This window comes from Eleginops maclovinus, chromosome 9 (genome assembly GCF_036324505.1).
Source record: "Eleginops maclovinus isolate JMC-PN-2008 ecotype Puerto Natales chromosome 9, JC_Emac_rtc_rv5, whole genome shotgun sequence".
NCBI lineage: Eukaryota > Metazoa > Chordata > Actinopteri > Perciformes > Eleginopidae > Eleginops > Eleginops maclovinus.
Window position 1 is genome coordinate 15,182,280 of NC_086357.1, and position 16,924 is coordinate 15,199,203.

The 16,924-nt window shown below is 38.2% G+C and overlaps 1 protein-coding gene across 2 annotated transcripts; it reads right to left on the reverse strand.

Moving 5' to 3' along the window:
* Positions 1–1,091: 1,091 nt before the first annotated feature.
* Positions 1,092–15,846, reverse strand: LOC134869506 (phosphatidylinositol 3-kinase regulatory subunit gamma-like). Of its 2 annotated transcripts, XM_063891182.1 has the most exons (12): positions 15,715–15,844; positions 12,180–12,895; positions 10,121–10,258; positions 9,618–9,723; positions 9,187–9,285; positions 7,844–8,024; positions 7,473–7,598; positions 7,172–7,314; positions 6,809–6,985; positions 6,502–6,570; positions 6,259–6,420; positions 1,092–6,111 (listed from the first exon to the last, which is right to left on the reverse strand). In XM_063891182.1, exons 2-12 carry the CDS (start codon positions 12,430–12,432, stop codon positions 5,922–5,924), a joined length of 1,644 nt encoding a protein of 547 aa, XP_063747252.1. In that variant the 5' UTR covers positions 12,433–12,895; positions 15,715–15,844; the 3' UTR covers positions 1,092–5,921. The 2 variants fall into 2 exon arrangements, with proteins under 2 accessions (XP_063747252.1, XP_063747253.1); XM_063891183.1 differs by lacking the exon at positions 12,180–12,895 and having other exon boundaries at positions 1,093–6,111; positions 15,715–15,846.
* Between the last annotated feature and the right edge of the window lie 1,078 nt (positions 15,847–16,924).

Genomic DNA, 16,924 nt, shown 5'->3' on the forward strand with positions numbered 1-16,924 from the left:
GGTAAACATATTAAGAGTTATCAGGCAGAACATATTTGTGCTTATTGCAGCGCCTCCGAGTGTTCAAATGATGCACACATGTTTGGAGTTACCAAGAACTGGGTGACCAGTTCATGTACCAAGTTTGGTTTTGATACATCAAAGCGCTGCTGAGATATGTGCACACTTCCTGTTTGATTTCGATTGGCTGGGACGGGCAAATGCTTTCGCAAATCAAAATGCCATATAGATAGATTTATGAGGCTTGGTCTGAAGGTCATCTGTGCCGATTTTCATGAACATTGGACAAAATGTGTGGCCTGTGAAAACTTTTCAAAGTTTTTGACAAAATAGCATATAGCGCGGAAATTGACTTCATAGGGTGCGTTGAACTCGTCTGGATCCAATGCATCCAACGGTACCTAATTTTTGAAAATCAGGCATACGTCTCAAAAGTTACGTGCGTAAATGCAACTCCAACTTTGCCCCGTTGGTGGCACTAGAGCGTCCGAAGCACTGACATGAAACTTGGTGAAAAGCATCATGGGACCGTCCCCAATCAGTGTGCAAAATGTCATAACTTTTTACCATACGGTTTTAGGGGCTGTCATAGACACCCTAGTGAGGAAGAGGAGAAGGAGAAGAAGAAGAAGTAAAAAAAGCAGCACTCAGGGTGCCTTGCAGCTTCACTGCTTGGCCCCCAATGATTCTCATAGGTATATTCACAAGCAACCCAACCAAGCAGTTAATGCTAAAGTAATGAATTAGCTCAGCTTAAATACATATAAACAAATCATTATAAACCAATATATTTATGTTGAAAAATCACAGGTGTTAATTATATGCTGTTTATTGGAATGCGATAAATCTGAGGTGTGAACCATAGCGGAGTATTTCTTTCAATTCTATTCAACCAGGTAAGTCCCATTGAGTTAAAAACTTCTCGCACTGGAAACCTGGATAGTACATACAGTCAGTCAACAGGCAGAAAATCGACTATAGGCTTAATAAATATTACATGGTATTTGTTATTTATATTTTTATCAATCGTTGTAAATGGTGTTTGATAAAACACACCAACACCTCTTCCGAAAAGTTTTGAAATCTTCAGGATTTAAAATAATACTCACACCAATTAATTAAATCATCATCTCATATTTATTTGGGAATCTGAAGGTGCATACATTAACATGATGTTCTGAAGTGGGTAAAGTTACGGATTTAAATGAACAAAAAATGTTTGAATTGAAGCCATCAATTTTCCTCAGATATGACTCTAAATTAAACACAAGCTATTTCAAAAAAGCTGAATGTTATTGCATATTCAGTACAGTAAATACACATTTACAATAGCAGTATTTTCACATATCAATATTAACAGAGGGCAACTAAGTGCTTAAGATTAAAGCACAAAGACAAGTCCATACGGCCACAATGGAAAAATAAAATTCTGCATTACAGAAACATCAAGTACTATGTTGAATGTGATGCAGAGACAAGTAGAGGTATATGATCATAGTAATAACATAATCACACACCTGTTTAAATACATCAAGTCCCCTGAATCTTAAACATTTAACAAAAAACTGTAACTCAGGGGGAGATGGAAAACAAACCTATCTCCGACAATAACAGGGTTTATCTTTGAAAAAATGTTACAGCTAGATCCCGTCATCTTTGTGGCATGGAAGACAGTTGATAAAACTGAGCAGTTTGTATGCAAATACCAATAACAACATCCCTCCTCTTTACCAAACCCTTAACCACACCAAACCCTAAATTAACCATTTATATTCTTACTAAACTCATCGGTCACCAATGTAATACTAAAACACTTACCAAATCCACAATGTTTCTCCTTCTGTACCTACAACCTTTGCTTCCCTACCTAAGTGGTAACTGCTTCCTGCTTTGTGGCTGATAACTGATGTGGGCATTCTGTGGAACGTGACCTATGTAAAGTCTATTCCTTGGGAAGAGGAACTGTTTGCTAAATACATTCCTTTTCTAGGAATGAAGTCCACTTTGCATTATCACCACTAGAACAATCACCATTTCATTACACCACAGCACTTTACTTACAAGTCTGTCTTATTTTACAATATATCAGTAAGGCTCTTTTAGTCTTCCATGCCACAAATCTGTTGTAACTAGCGCTACATTTGCTAAGGAAAAATATATCAAATTGATTTTGAACCCCCCTACTGAGTGGTTGTTTATGCAGCATGTGCCAGTTAACGGTCAAACAAAGCAGATAGAAGTCTAAATCCAAAAATCTAAATGGCGATCACTTTTTTCTTTCTTTTCATTTATTCATGAATCCGATTGTACGTTTTTTTTTCTTTCAGCATAACATAAACGTTTTCATAGCTGCATTTCATTCTATCAATGTACAAATGCAACTGTATCATGGAAATGGTTGTTAAAGCATTAGGTAATTGTAAGTTAGGAACATTTGTTGAACAGAACTACCTAACATGATTGCAGCTGAATGTACATAATTACACTTTATGCTACGAGACAAATTCTCCTACGAAACATTAACCATTTTGAAATGTGTTTTAGTTATCTCTCTATTTCGTTTTTTTGTTTGCACAATGATAAAACAGTTAAGTCACAAAAAGAAACAGAGAGTGACAACAGAAAAAGTCCATATTGTGCACATACAATTAGGACTTTACAGAACTAAATACTGCTTTAGTATTTGATCAACTCATTAAAAATAACCTCTTTCGATAACTCATATTAGTGCTTTTATCAGTGCTACGACATATCAATCTCAACAGCAACATGTCCATATTTAGCACCACCACCTGCTTCTGTAACAGGGCGGGTGTACATAAAGACAGTCATAGTATCTCTACCTCACATGAGATACTTCTGTGCAAATACTATGCTTTAAAAAATAAACCACGCAGAGCAGTGGTGTAGTCTATGTTGTGTTTTGTGCACATACAACCTGTGCACCTTTTGTCTGTAATCCGGCTACAACATTTTCCGGGATATGTATAGTTTCTTATCTTAGAATTCACAGTAATAAAACAAGTACATGTTTCAAGGTATGGACTTAAATGGACACTCGATCTATTCTGTGTGCACAAAAATCAAACAGAGAGCAAATAAAAGACAGATATCACAAATGAAAAGTGACAGATCGTTACATTTAGGTTTCACATGCCAGACGTGCAACCTACATGCCTTTCCTAATAATAGTCATCTAGATGCTTTCTCCATGTTTACTGTGAAACAAGTCATATACCTGTTAACGTCACAGTATTTTCTTTCAGACTACACCACTGTTACATAGTCTTAATTTCTACACAAGAATGTAGTACTTTTGTTCATAAGCACTAAGTATTACAAAACATCATAAACAGCAGACCACATTTTAAATTGTGCTTCTTTGTTTTAAAGTAACTACACACAGGTTTAAAGTCCTACCTATACCACCACCTAGTTGTTGTGGCCCGCTGTCCACAACCTGTGCAATGACTTTTCACCTATGTGCAACAATATAACGCAGATTCATTAGGTCACTTACACTGACCACCACGACCAGCATAAAGAGTTTTTTCATTCCTAAACCTCACAGTTTTACCAATACTGTATGACTGACAGGTGACATCGTGGAGGTGCTTTTTAAAGAAAACTAGAGAAAGGATTGCCTAGCACCAAAAATGGAGACAAAGCAGAAATAACAAAGAATGTGGCTATCCAATGAAATAAAGGTAACAAACAAAACATGTTTTATAGCTGGTGGTGAACCTATAGTACCACAATGAGTATCAAAACAGTACCCAGCCGTAATGTCCATAATAAAATGAGTAATGCATACTGTATAATACCTAGGTAAAACAACGACGACATGCAAAGTTTAACATTTAAAGCAATAAGATGCATTGTTGTACAACTTTCTTCATGGAAAATTAAATTCTCTCGCAAAACTAACCCTCAAAGGTGCAATGAGCACATGTCTGACTGCTCAGAGAAAATTGCAAAAGGACCCTTCAAACAGGAAAATTACATGAATGAGCAACTAGCAATGCAAAATGTAATGACTACTTTTTGCCTTTAAAAAAATGTTTGAGTGCTTCACTGTTAGCACAACAGAAAGTGCACTATCAAAGGAGTCCCTTTTTACTTAAAATGTAAAAACAACCTTCATTTCAAAAGGTGAGTGGGGTGGGGGTCCATTTTACTCTAGTCTGACATGTAGTTAAATATAATGATTCAATAATGATGCTGTTAAAGAAATAAAATCTGCAAGAGTTATAATAATAAACTCCTTTAGGATACTTTAGGGTATTTGTGCTATTGTAGCCTTTTATCTACCTCATTGTTGAGTGAATCAGAACAATGTTGTTTACAAGACATCTCTCCTGAGACTAACACAAAGGAAATGATGATGGCTGGAACAGGAACACTTAAGGGCACTTTTTAACCAGAACCCAAGTCTAAAATATATAATCACTCAACATCAGAGACTTATTAAAGCTCCTGGAAAATAAAGACTCATATCTCCCATATACCTAAGTACCTCTGGTTATTCTGGGAGTATTTTCATAAATGTACACACCACACAGAAATGCTTTTAGTATTTGCCTGTGCCTCATGCCTGCTCCTTCACAGTTATAACCCGCTCGTATATTATTAACACTTTAACGTGATAAAGATCTTAAGCAAAACAAATTATGCAAAAAATGTTGCGTGATTGTCCCATTTCCCTACAAAAAGAAATCTGCCATTAATTTGATTGCTATAATGACAACAGTATTCCACACTTAAGGGTCATAAACCATAAATACACCCCAGAGGTAGAATTTATGAATTCCTATTTTGTCTCCCTTGTAATGAAGACGTTGTGGAAATGTGCAGGATTAAGATGACAGTAAGAAAATAAAGTGTATATTCAAACCCAACCAGCAACTTCAATTATGTGAACTCTGTGTCTCACTACTGTACAGCTCTCATCTGAGTGCTTCAGTATAATCAGGTTGTCTTCTTGAGGATAAAGTGCGAGTGTGTCTCCTCAGTTTCTAAACTACACTACCCATAATGCTCACGTGCAGTTTCCCAGAAGGACCTTAACACTGCAACTGCACTGATTATATGGATTGATGGTATGCACTGTGTAGGGATGATGGCTGATGCTGTAGAAATATGAGACACGAATGTCCATTGAAGAGAAACTAAATATTTTCTTTCAAATATATATGATTTCTTGTATTTGGTTTTCAGAGAAAACGTAATACATTTCTCTCCACTGGGGAAGTATAGGATGCATTTTATACTTGAACACAACAAGCCACATTGTGACTTATAGCAGTTGAGTTCAGTATTCTGAAAGCTAGATGTGTTACCCTGTTATATGAACCTCTACACTGTTAAGATTCAAATCAGCTGTTTGGGAACACGCTCTCCTCCATTTTAGTGTTGTCATGATGTTGCAATATTCCATGACTGCTCCAAAGGATTGAATTTATAGTTGAATTCAGCTAAGTACTTAATCCCAATTGTGTCTTTTTTCCAAGCTGTAAGTGGAGATTGCAAATAAACGGGACTTTTTAATATTTGGAAAAATAGGTTTAAAAAAATGAATAGGATTACACTGAGCTGCTGTCAGTACGCAACCATTGTATTTAACAAACCTGACAATGAATAAACAACTAACATTAAAATAACGGAAAAGATGTTCAAAATCTGTTCCAAATGAGCAAAGCATTTGAGTGACTGGTGTTTACTAATGCTTTTTTTTCTTTGCTGTGAAATCTTAACAGTGTAGGATTTTCAGTTGTGAGTAATAGTTCTGGAAATTCTTGTATGGTGACGCCACTAACCGGTTCTCCGTAAGAGCCTTGTAACATTGTCCATGGTGGTGCGTTCGTGGTGCAAATATACTGAAGCTTTGGGAAAGCGCCATCAGGGTGGCATGCTGGTGTGTCTCAGCTGGGATGCTGACTGAGAGCGGGCCAGGCCAGGGTTACATTCAGCTGCTGGTTGTGTTGGATCAGCGATGTGTGTCGATAGTGGAGGACCAACTCTCTCAGGGATGGGTACAGGTTGTAGGGCTCAGCGAAGCCATACCCTGTGGATGTCCTGTAGATTACACAGTGCTTCACATCCCCATCCACACTGCATGAGACAAGAAAGGGAGTTAGAATAATAATATGTTGATATTTTACCCGCTTTTGGTAAATATCTTCAATGCATTAGGTTTAGAGAGGGACAAAGTGTTGTGATTTTTACATGCTTAAAATATGTACATTTGATTTTACTCACACAACAGAGCAGGCAAAGGAGCCTTTTTGAGTCTGGCTGTCTCTGATGAGGAAGGTCCCGTCTCTCCTCCCCCTCATCAGCTCCTCTGCCTCCTTACGTTTCATACCACCAACGTACCAGCTCCTCTCCTCCTGGTCGCAATCATCTGCCAGAGTGTATGGGCTAAAGGGTGGTTTGGAGGTTAGAGCGTTAGCTTAGTTAGGAAATATACAGTATTTATCCAGAATAAAAAAGGATACTTACTCTTCTTCATTCCTGATACCCAGCCAATCATCTATTTGGCTTTGTCTTGTGCCTTGTTGGGTAAGCCAGCTGAAACATGGACACAACACAGTAAAGAAGGATATGTGCTGTAAGATTTACGCTAACAGTTCTGGTTCATTACATGACATAATTCCAGAAAATGATACAGAATGCATTTCCAACCAGATAGAAAAGCTTTTCATAAAAGCAAATAATATCAGTGTCCATAGTATATCATTAGGACCAGCCCTGCCTCCACTATGCCAAAACAGATTCTGCAACATGAGGTGATGGGGGTTAAACTTACAGCAGGTATTGATCTCTGATCTTCCTGAGCTGCACGAGGTCTGGCTTCAGACAGTTCATTTTCTTGTCCACCTCCATGTGAGCAAGGGCTTTGTTCCTAAGTTCCTCCTCCAACTTCTTCTTGCTGTTGTGGATCTCCTCCACCCTTGTCTGTAGTTCATCCGAATTGCTTTGAATTCTGGGAAGAGAAGAAAGAGAACAAATAACTTCAGTAAACAACTCATGGTCTGTTAGTTTGCTGTGAGCATGCTGTTTGAGCGTGGTCAGAAGTGACTGGGATATCATAATACCAGAAAGGGTGATTTGTTTGTAACCGTTACAAACAAATCACTGTAAAAAAGAATGCTGGTATTTTGACTCTTACTTGTCTGACTCTGTTCTGCTGTCTAATGAGAGGAACATGTCTATGTATTCTTTGCTGTAGCGTTCTTGAGTTTCACACTCCTCTTCAAAGATCCGTATAATTTCATTGAAAGCCTCTATGGCTGTCTGCTTGCTCTGCAGCTCCTGGGGAGGAAAGGCAACACATCTTACTTTATATTCAAGGCCTTACAACCAAGTCTCTGTTTTGTAAGTAATCAGAGATAAAACATTTATCCGACCAACATTACTTTTAACCAATACAACCACAAATGAATCTAATAAAATTAGGTTTGAATGATTACCTGGGAGGTTTGGTTAAACGTCTCAAACAGACAGTCATACTCTTTGCTCTTCTCTTTGTATTGATCCTGAAATATCCTCAGCTGTTCTCCAACTGCATCAATGTCCACCTCCATCACAACCTGCTGCTACAGATAAGCAAGTAAAAACAAAATATTACCAAATGTATTTTTAAAGCTCCTATGATGCATCTCAACTAACATTACAGAATGTTGGGGACTGTGATATTTATTCTCACATTCTACTCATCAGTCATTATGTAGGCTACTTAACAATAAATATGACTGACAAGGATAATGTGTTTTATATTTAGTGTTAATATAGAAGTAACATAAGCTGGCGCACGTTCAGCGCTCAGTGTCTATGAACCCACCTGCTGGTATCTTGTTATGGGATAGAGTAGCCGTGTGTCTAGTTTAGAGTTGTGCTGGGCCAGCGACTTGTTCTGGTAATACTGGATCAGGTCCACCACCGAGTGAAAGGCCAGTGGCTCAGAAAAGCCGTACTTCCCCCCATGATGGTAGATCTTTATCAGTCTGTTGGAGCCACCTTTCCTGTAAAGTCAAAGCAAAGTTGTTGCACATGGGTAAGTGAGAACAGTTATTTTGGTTATGCATTTTCTAAGTCGGATCACAGATGATTTTTTTTAATTGGTTTTATGTAGTGTCCTAAAAAAACTGTTGACATCTTAAGTCCTTCAGGAGAAAAACAGTTTGTATTAGACTAAGCTAAATTGATCCAGAGAATTATTTTTTCTTATTTTTAAAAAATAACTATTTCATCCATTTTGAGAGTTCTATGTTATTATTGCATCTCTTGGATAAATACACACTCTGTTTTCTTAGAAAAGAATTATTCAACTGCCCAACAAAACAAAACCATCATCAGATCTTATAAGTAACATTTTGGCAAAGCAACATTTTGTGTTCCTGGTATCTCTATATTGTGTGAAATACGAAATTTGAAAGACCTTGCAGAATTCTGCTCAAATGTTGCTGGAGCTAGAAATATTTACTGTAGTTCAGACACGAGCAGCCTGTCAGCATTGTCCTTGTGGGATCAGCATAGGATGAATTTCAGTAATGAAAATATAACAGGTGTTTCTAATTTGACCGAACCACTGATGTTTTTGAAACCCAAACTGCTGTCCTGGACAGATCTCTACCATCCAACCAACGGTGTCATCGCTTAATCCTGATAAATATTAAGTAGGAGCAAATTGCAAGTTGTAATAAAGACAGTAAAGCCTGCATTGAATAAAGTTGGAGAGTGTTGGTTCCCTCTGACAAATGCAAGACGGATGACTGGAAAAGCAGAACTGAAAAGCAGAACTGAAACGCAAAGGGTGTTATGTTGCTCACCGCCAAAGCATTGGTCAAAGTCTAATCAACAAAGCTTTATATCTGAAACCTAGTCCGTCTTGATTCAACTAAAATTAGACAGAAACCAGGAAATGTATAAAGTTACATTATAAAACCAGCAAAACTAAATTTAGGCTTTGAAACCAGACAACTAAAGTTAGACTTATAATAACTGAAAATAATTACTGACCTCTGACTACATATACTAGATTTGGATTGAACACAGCCTTCCCACAAGGGACCTCACAAGTATTCATAATAACTTAAACACTTTCAGCTGCTTCAACACTTCATTAAACATGCACTGCCCATGCTTCTAACAAGCACACAACAAATGGAGTTAAAAAGTATTTACCTTAATGTGAGAGTGTATTCCCCCTTAACCTTACTAGAAGCGTCGCGGACCAGGAACGTGCCATCAGGAGTGTTTCTCATCATCTCATTTACTTCCTCTCTAGACAAAAAGAACATTAAAGTTTTAGAGAAATTTGCAAACGAAATGAGTTTGAATTAAATGTGTAGATAGTCTAAAAACTAAGCAATTTGCATAAAAAATAACCTTTTAAATTGCTTTGTATTAAAGTTGGGATTTTTTTTTCATTGGCGATTTATGGGAATTTATTTTGCAAATGTAATGTTCCGCACCCACAGAGCAGGTGAGAGTTGCTGCTCAGCGGTCAGCTGCTGCTTTGTGCACAGCTGCTAACATATCGCCCAACCCTAATCTGTGTTATATTAGCAGGTGGTGCGTCAAATCATTAACACATTTATGAAAATATTCGATACCTGGAGGTATTTCCCCAGTACCACTCTGCCTCGGACAGATGGCTGTTATCAGAGCAGGAGTCACACACGGCCATCGCTTTTGATATGTTGTTCTTGGGTTGAGGTTCTGACCACAAAGGAAATAAAATGTTTCACTACATTACAGAATTGCCAACATGAAATAGTGTCATTCTTGAATTATTAGTAGTGCATATTCTGCATGTCTGGATTTTTGGAAACGGATCAGGCCTGCATTTGTTTAAAGATAAAGAATGGATCAAACAAATACTACAATCAAACATAGTATCCATCTTTTTCATCCAAATCATCGTCTTATTATCAATCGACTGTATGTCAATTTTGTTGTCATTTAAAGGGAGGCAATAAATGAGCTACGAATATAAAAAAATACAGCAGAATGTGCTAACATATACATTGTATATTTCAAAACTAAAGATATTAAATAAACTACAAAATATCTGTTACACTTCTGACAAGCACAACAAAGAGATGTTGGAAAGTACCTCCTTGCTTTAGTGCGTTGGTTCTCCGTGCAGGCAACAAACCATCCTGATCAGGAGAGGAAAGGTCCTGCAGGAACGCTGTCAGGGTCCGAGACTCAGGCTCACTGTCGTTTTGGCCCATCTCAGGCTCCAAGAACTCTGCAACATACAAAAGCCACCTAGTGTTACTTCTGATGTCAGCTGAGGTCTGTCTGTATGTGACTGTCTGCACTCGAGGGGGCGGTTGAGCACACTGCTCGCCCACTGACGAGGATTCCAACAAGAGTTGTCGTTGTGTTGCTTAGTCTTGCACCATGTGGGAGAGTCTGTCCAGACTAGTCTGCTGACAGGTGACACTGTCTGACTGCCTAAAATACCAGGACGGGCACTCCTCAACACTCATGCACACTCTGCTACGCTCAGTGCTGCTTAGTGCTCGACCTCGCCTTGCCTTGCCTTGCCTCGCCTAACAAACAACAGCTGTCTGTAGAAAGATGCCATGTGTGCCTGAAGGAATGGAGCTGACGATGTGTTTGTTAGTGTTTATTATCCCTGTGTGTGGTAATGGGGCATTAGGAAAGCAGGGGAAGGTGAGAACCTGTCTGTCAGAAAGCATGTCTGAAAGCATTACATTTATGTGTGAATTGTTTGTGTTTACTCGTATGTGGTTATGCAACACTGAGCTGATACATGTGTGTAGTGAGAGGGGCTTGCTGTGAGCAGTTCATTTAAAACATTCCTTCAGCACTTGTGATGGCATGTCAAGAGATGCATTGAATAGCTGCTGCAGACTGAGCTGTATCTTCAAGGAATCATACGTATGCCGTTGTAAAACTAGACGGGGTGTAAACTCATTAACCCAGGGCGTACAAACAGAGGCTCTGTTAAAACTTGTCTGGTATAAAGACCTAAGAAAAGCTCTGCATGTAATAAATCTTGAATCTTGGTGAGTTATTGAACTCACTAAGCCTTTAAAACTATGTGATCCCAGCTGCTAACATTTCTGGTGGAGTTTTTCAAATTCCCCCAGATAATTTCAGTCTATTGTAGAGTTACTGTATGATAGCTGTTGGCTTTGAATTATTTGATTTTGTTTCTGAGGAATCGGAGGTTAAGTGACTTCCAAATGGAAATGGTGAAGTTTGCTTTGATGTATGTGTTGCTGTTTCTTTTTTAAGTGTATTACATGTGCCTTTGTAGCTTTCATTACATATGAAGGTAAAAAATCAAGATTGGTAGCTGGCACATTTATAGTATGTTTAATATTCTGCGCTCTCCTTTATTTTAAAGTGCATTAACCAGCCAAGAAAAGGTGCCAATCAGAGTTGTGTCAAATTGAGAAATCTATAAGTACTGCCTCATTTAGTTACAATGGTTGAATGTATTCAAATCAAAACCAAAACACGGTAAATTATTCAAACTGCTCACTGTATTTACTTGGTTCTACCCAGTTTTAACTGGAATCACCTGTATGTTTTTTTACCGCACTCATTCTTGGATGTTATAGTTGACTTATTCCTTAAGATTTCATTAACACAGCCTTTTATCTTGCTCTTTATTTATTTTAAATGAAAGAGCCATATTATCTCCATAGCTTTTTTACAATGATCAGCGACTTCTCACGTTTATATAATACAAAGACTAAAACTGCGGCCTGTATCATAAATTGAATTGCTTTTTAGTTCAAGTGACATGCCGTTTAAAGACTATATTTTACATAAACATAAACACAGTTAAATTAGTGTACTTTTTAGCACATCACACAATAATGCTTGACACAACTTTGATTTGATTTAAGTATAGTTGCAATATCTTTATATATATTTAGATGCTTATAATTGATTCAGAATATTAAAAAGTATTTAATGTTTTATATATATTACAATGATTTTACATAATTATTAACACTGAACATATCACAAATGTCTGAGTGTACTGGTTTTGAACTTTACAGGCAGAAAAAAAAAACACTCTTCTATCAACTCCTCTCTAACGTTCATATTTTCCATTCTTATTACTTTTTTCCAAACTTTCTTCGTTCTTGATACCTAAACATGCTGAGTACAGCACCACATCTTACCTTGAACTGCTGGTGAAGGCTTAGGCCCTGTAGCCATGGATGTGTCTGTCTGCTGTTGTGATTGGTTAAGCGTTGATGACATCATCACAGAAAGAGCAGAATGAGGCTCAGGATTATCCCCGATGTGGTTGATGACCACAGCCTCGTCCCTGAGATGGAGGGATGCTAGTGATGACGTTGTGAAGTCAGCTGGCTGGAGCTCAGTGTCCTCTGCGCTGTTTAGAGTTCTGAGCTGGAAACCCTCTTCTGCCATTTTCACAACACAGACTGAATAGTGCGGCTAGGATTTATTGAGGTGGTGAAGCAGCAGGATGTTGGGTACCACGGTGCTGTTTATCACATAGTATCAGCTTACAGTGACAGTCATGGCTGAGGATAGAGAGGGTGACGTTGCCGAGTTCAAGGCTGCCCTGTGTTGTGGAGGTAGAGCATGTTTCTGAGCCTGAACCCCCGGTTTAACCTCATCTCAGAGCAGAGCCATGACATAGCCAGTAGATCATATGTTTCACTTTAATGTACTTAGTGGACGTTTTTTCTGTTCTGCTTCATAGCCATTCTAAAGGGATTCACACCGTGGAGAACAACCACAGCTGACTGCCTGCTTTATAGGTACCTTGACACTAGTTATTGAGCTGTAAACCAACCAGAGACTGATCGTAGCACGACTTTCTGCTTCCTTCCTCAAGGATTTGCATATCATCTCATGTCAGAAAAACCTATAACAAAAAAGGTATAATAAAGTTTGAGAATCAGTACTTTAAAATAGGGGTTTGGAGTAGGGCTGAACGATTAATTGCATTTGCGATAATATCGCGATATGACAAAACGAGATTTTCCAACCGCAAAGGCTGTGATTTGAATGGTCACGTGATCTGGTCACCTGACTTGCGAGCGAGCCGAGCCGAGCGAGCGAAGCCGAGCAGGCAGGGAAAGAAGTCAACGCTGCGCTTGAACCTGTTGCACAATGGCCTCAGGCTCGTCAGAGGAGTGCACGGCTGGAAGTTTGGTACCAAAGAGGGGCGGCACGTCAGTTGTGTGGAATTATTTTGGCTTTAAAAAGGAAGATGCTGCGCAACGTCAGGTATTGTGCAGAACGTGCCTCGCTGCTGTTGCTACCTCACGAGGTTCACGATTGTAATTACGATTGATTTATTGCTTGTGTTTGTTGAAAAATACATGAGAAGAGGACCTTGAAAAAATAATCGCATATTAAATCGCAATTGCAATAGTGAGGAAAAAAATCGCAATTAGATTATTTTCCAAAATCGTTCAGCCCTAGTTTGGAGCATTTTTTCCCCCATGCAAACATATGGCCAAATAAGGGTGTAATAATATGCACTGTTTCACAACTCTATTGCTATTATTACCACTTGAAGTTCCAGACATGCCTCCAAGTGTTAATGCTCAGAATGCTGCAAATATATCAGCACAAAGACTTTTTGGCAATGTTGGGTTTTTGCATGATAAACCAACATTAAGTAAGGTATTTAATTCAGTGTAAAATAAAATACATTCCTTTCAGGTAATTACCCCCACTGTTAATGATCAATATGATTAAGAGGAGCAAATTCAGTGCAGACCAAGCTGTATGCAGGGACGGGTTGTATCAACCATAATCCACACTTTTGAGTAGTAATGATTGAAAATGTCTTTTATTTTTACTTTTTTTGTACGACTTGTAGGTAATTCCCAATCCCCAATGAAATACAAAAACATTGCGATAATTTTTCAGTAAAAAGACTATGTGTTTATTAGAAAAAATGGAATAGGGAAATTTGCAATTACGTATGTGCGCAATAGACAAAATCTGCTCTTGCATAATAACTTGAAACATATTCAAGCAGTTTATCTGTTAAAATGAAAATATTGTTGCTTCAGCACTGAACCTTATTTGTCCCAGCAGCAACATGTAATATCATAAATATAAATGTATATGATAAAATGTGCTCTTTCACAAGGATTTTCCTGCATTTGACTTTCCCCTAACATAATCCTTGAAATTGAAAAAAGAAAAAATGTCTCTGCATGTAATGTATGGTATAGAATAGCGCCTTCTGGGATTTCCATAGGATCTTGCATTTTTGGTAAATCTGTGTCAAAAATGTTTTTTTAATGACTGTACATTACAGCGTTATATCATGAAACCGTTGCATGGTAAATAATTCAGGCTAAATCCTCTTCCTCTCACAAGCATCTGGGATTAGTCAGCGGTTTATTATCCTCCTATACCCTTTACAATGTGAAATCCTATTGAAGAGACGTAATATGGGGGTATCCGCGCTACATGAGGAAAACTATCTTGACTGTATTTTCAAATCAAAAATCTAAATCTGATTTTAAATTTTTATAATTTTGATCTAATCCCATCACAACTGATATGATGTTAACAGAGAAACATGTCATACGTGCCAATCTGTGCACTGCAACTGAAAAAAACAGTAACCTCATTTACTAAATGTAATAAATCTGGAAAACTATTTCTTTTTAACCCTGATTTTTAGAATTCAGAGGTATAGAAAAAGCTTAAGAAATACCGGTTATGTAACAACTCCAATGTATTTGATCTGTATTGGTAATGTTAATTGACAGATACATTACTGTTGGTATAAAAGAAGTACGGATGAAATACAAAATGTATTGAGTGATGCAACATTAAAGATTAACAGTCCAAGAGTTGAAAATGGCGTCAACGTTAAAATACTTTCAATGGTACGCAGCCATGAAGTCTTCACGGCTCAATGTTCACGGGACATTTTGTCCATTTCCTGATCCAGACGATGCAAGATACTAAGCATGATTTCAACAAACTCCTGCAATCTTTTTCGCTTACGTGTCATGTTGTGTAAAGAAAATACATAAATGATTAATTAATATTAAAACGAAGTTCTTTTTAATAAATAATGAACAAACTTCTTGTAACCATCAATCTAAGCATCAATCAACTGGGTTATAACTATTTTTGGTATAATAATCAATGATTATAATTCATGTTTGTAAGAAAAATGTTGTTTTCATATGTTAAACTAGGTTGTGTTTTAATAATGAACTAATCAAAACAGAATAAATGAAGTTCCCTTTTCTAATGCCTCCTCATTGGATTGGTAGATCCATAACGAAAAGCGTTGGCGTGAAGCAAACTTGGAGTCATAGAAACATCGAATGTTGGGTTTTAACGCAGCGAGTGTCACGCTATTTCGAATCGTTAATCCACCATCCAACAAAAAATGACAAACGTATTTATTTTTGATAATGACCTTACTCTGAACATGTTTTGGTTTTGAAGCAATATTCGGTGGTAGTCTGTTATTGATCAGTGTTGTTTCCCAAAAACGGGACAACTGGTGTACGCCATATTCCCCCAACGCCTTCAAGCTTTCCATCGTCCCATACCTAAGCTTGAAATGACGAAGAGATGCGAAGGCTGAACATGCACGGAACTTTCAAAATGGCAACTTCTGGTGTAGATAACATCTTAACGGTCTGACAAAATTAAACATCATAAGGAAACTCAGCAGGACGAACAGTTCGCACCTACCTGGGCCAAGACAGAAGGGACCGGGCGGCAGAGGAAGCCAACGTTTCATCACATCCATGAAGCGGCGAAGAGAAGAGGATGGACGCACACGTGGCTCAGATCAAACCAACCACTGGCCTCGGTCCTCACGCCATCCAATGTCCCTCCACCCCCCCACTCCTCCCATCCCGTGCTGTCTCTCCTCCTGTGTTCTCCATCTTTAAAGATCCACTCCACTTGGATGTTGTCTGTCCCCTCTGAGTGGCACATTTTCCCACGATGCCATTCCTCTGGGTATATCCTCTTCTCTTCACTGATACATGTCATGTCTACATGCAAATCAAGTCTTTTCCTAGACAGTTCCTACTTATTTTTTTACTTTTACATCCATTGCGAAGAATCCAAAAACTATACTGCACTAGGGGTGCAGTTAAAAGAAATCGATATAAGTATGAAAAAATCTAGAAAAGATATGTAGGTTTAAGAGCTGGTGAAGGTAAAAGAAAGGCAAAAGGGAAAGCTCTACTCCTGGTTCTCCTCGCACCGTAACTCTTTTTCACAGTTTGAGAGCACAGTGTGGATGCACAGTGGGGGGACACAAGCATGAGAATGAGTCAGTGGGAAAAAAAACTCCTATATAAATAAATAAGGGAAGGATGCCACTGTTGCTATACAGAGCGAAGGGCTTAGTGGTCTCCTGAAATCCTATTGGCCGGCCTGTTGCCATGTGCTCAGGAGTCAGCAGAGATGCTGCTAACAAATCAAGGAAATGTTCTAATATTAGACTGTATGTATCTAGGCAGCAGGAGCCCCTGACCTCTCAACTCAGCCAGTGTTACGTTCCACTTCACAGATCAGCATAATGAAAGAAGTGGTGTGGAAGTAACCGGTTAAAAAAAAAATGTTACGGCACTGTAGACAAAACAGCAGACACAGCCCCCCACCACCCCAAGTCCCTCCATGATATCCCAGTCAGTACAGTTACAAACGGACAGAGAGGCAGAACCACAATTTCATCCTCTGTTTATGTGTGATGTTTATGAAATACTGAAAGATACATGTTGTGGTTGCAGTGGAATGTCGGTTCTGTAGAGAATTTGTCAAACATATATAGTTTGAAAATATATTTTGTAATTGTGTTGAAATTGTGATAACTGACCTTGTCAAAAAGGTTTGATACAAAGATAATGAGGTCCATGCATTAATAATTAAATATATAGGAACTGCTGAG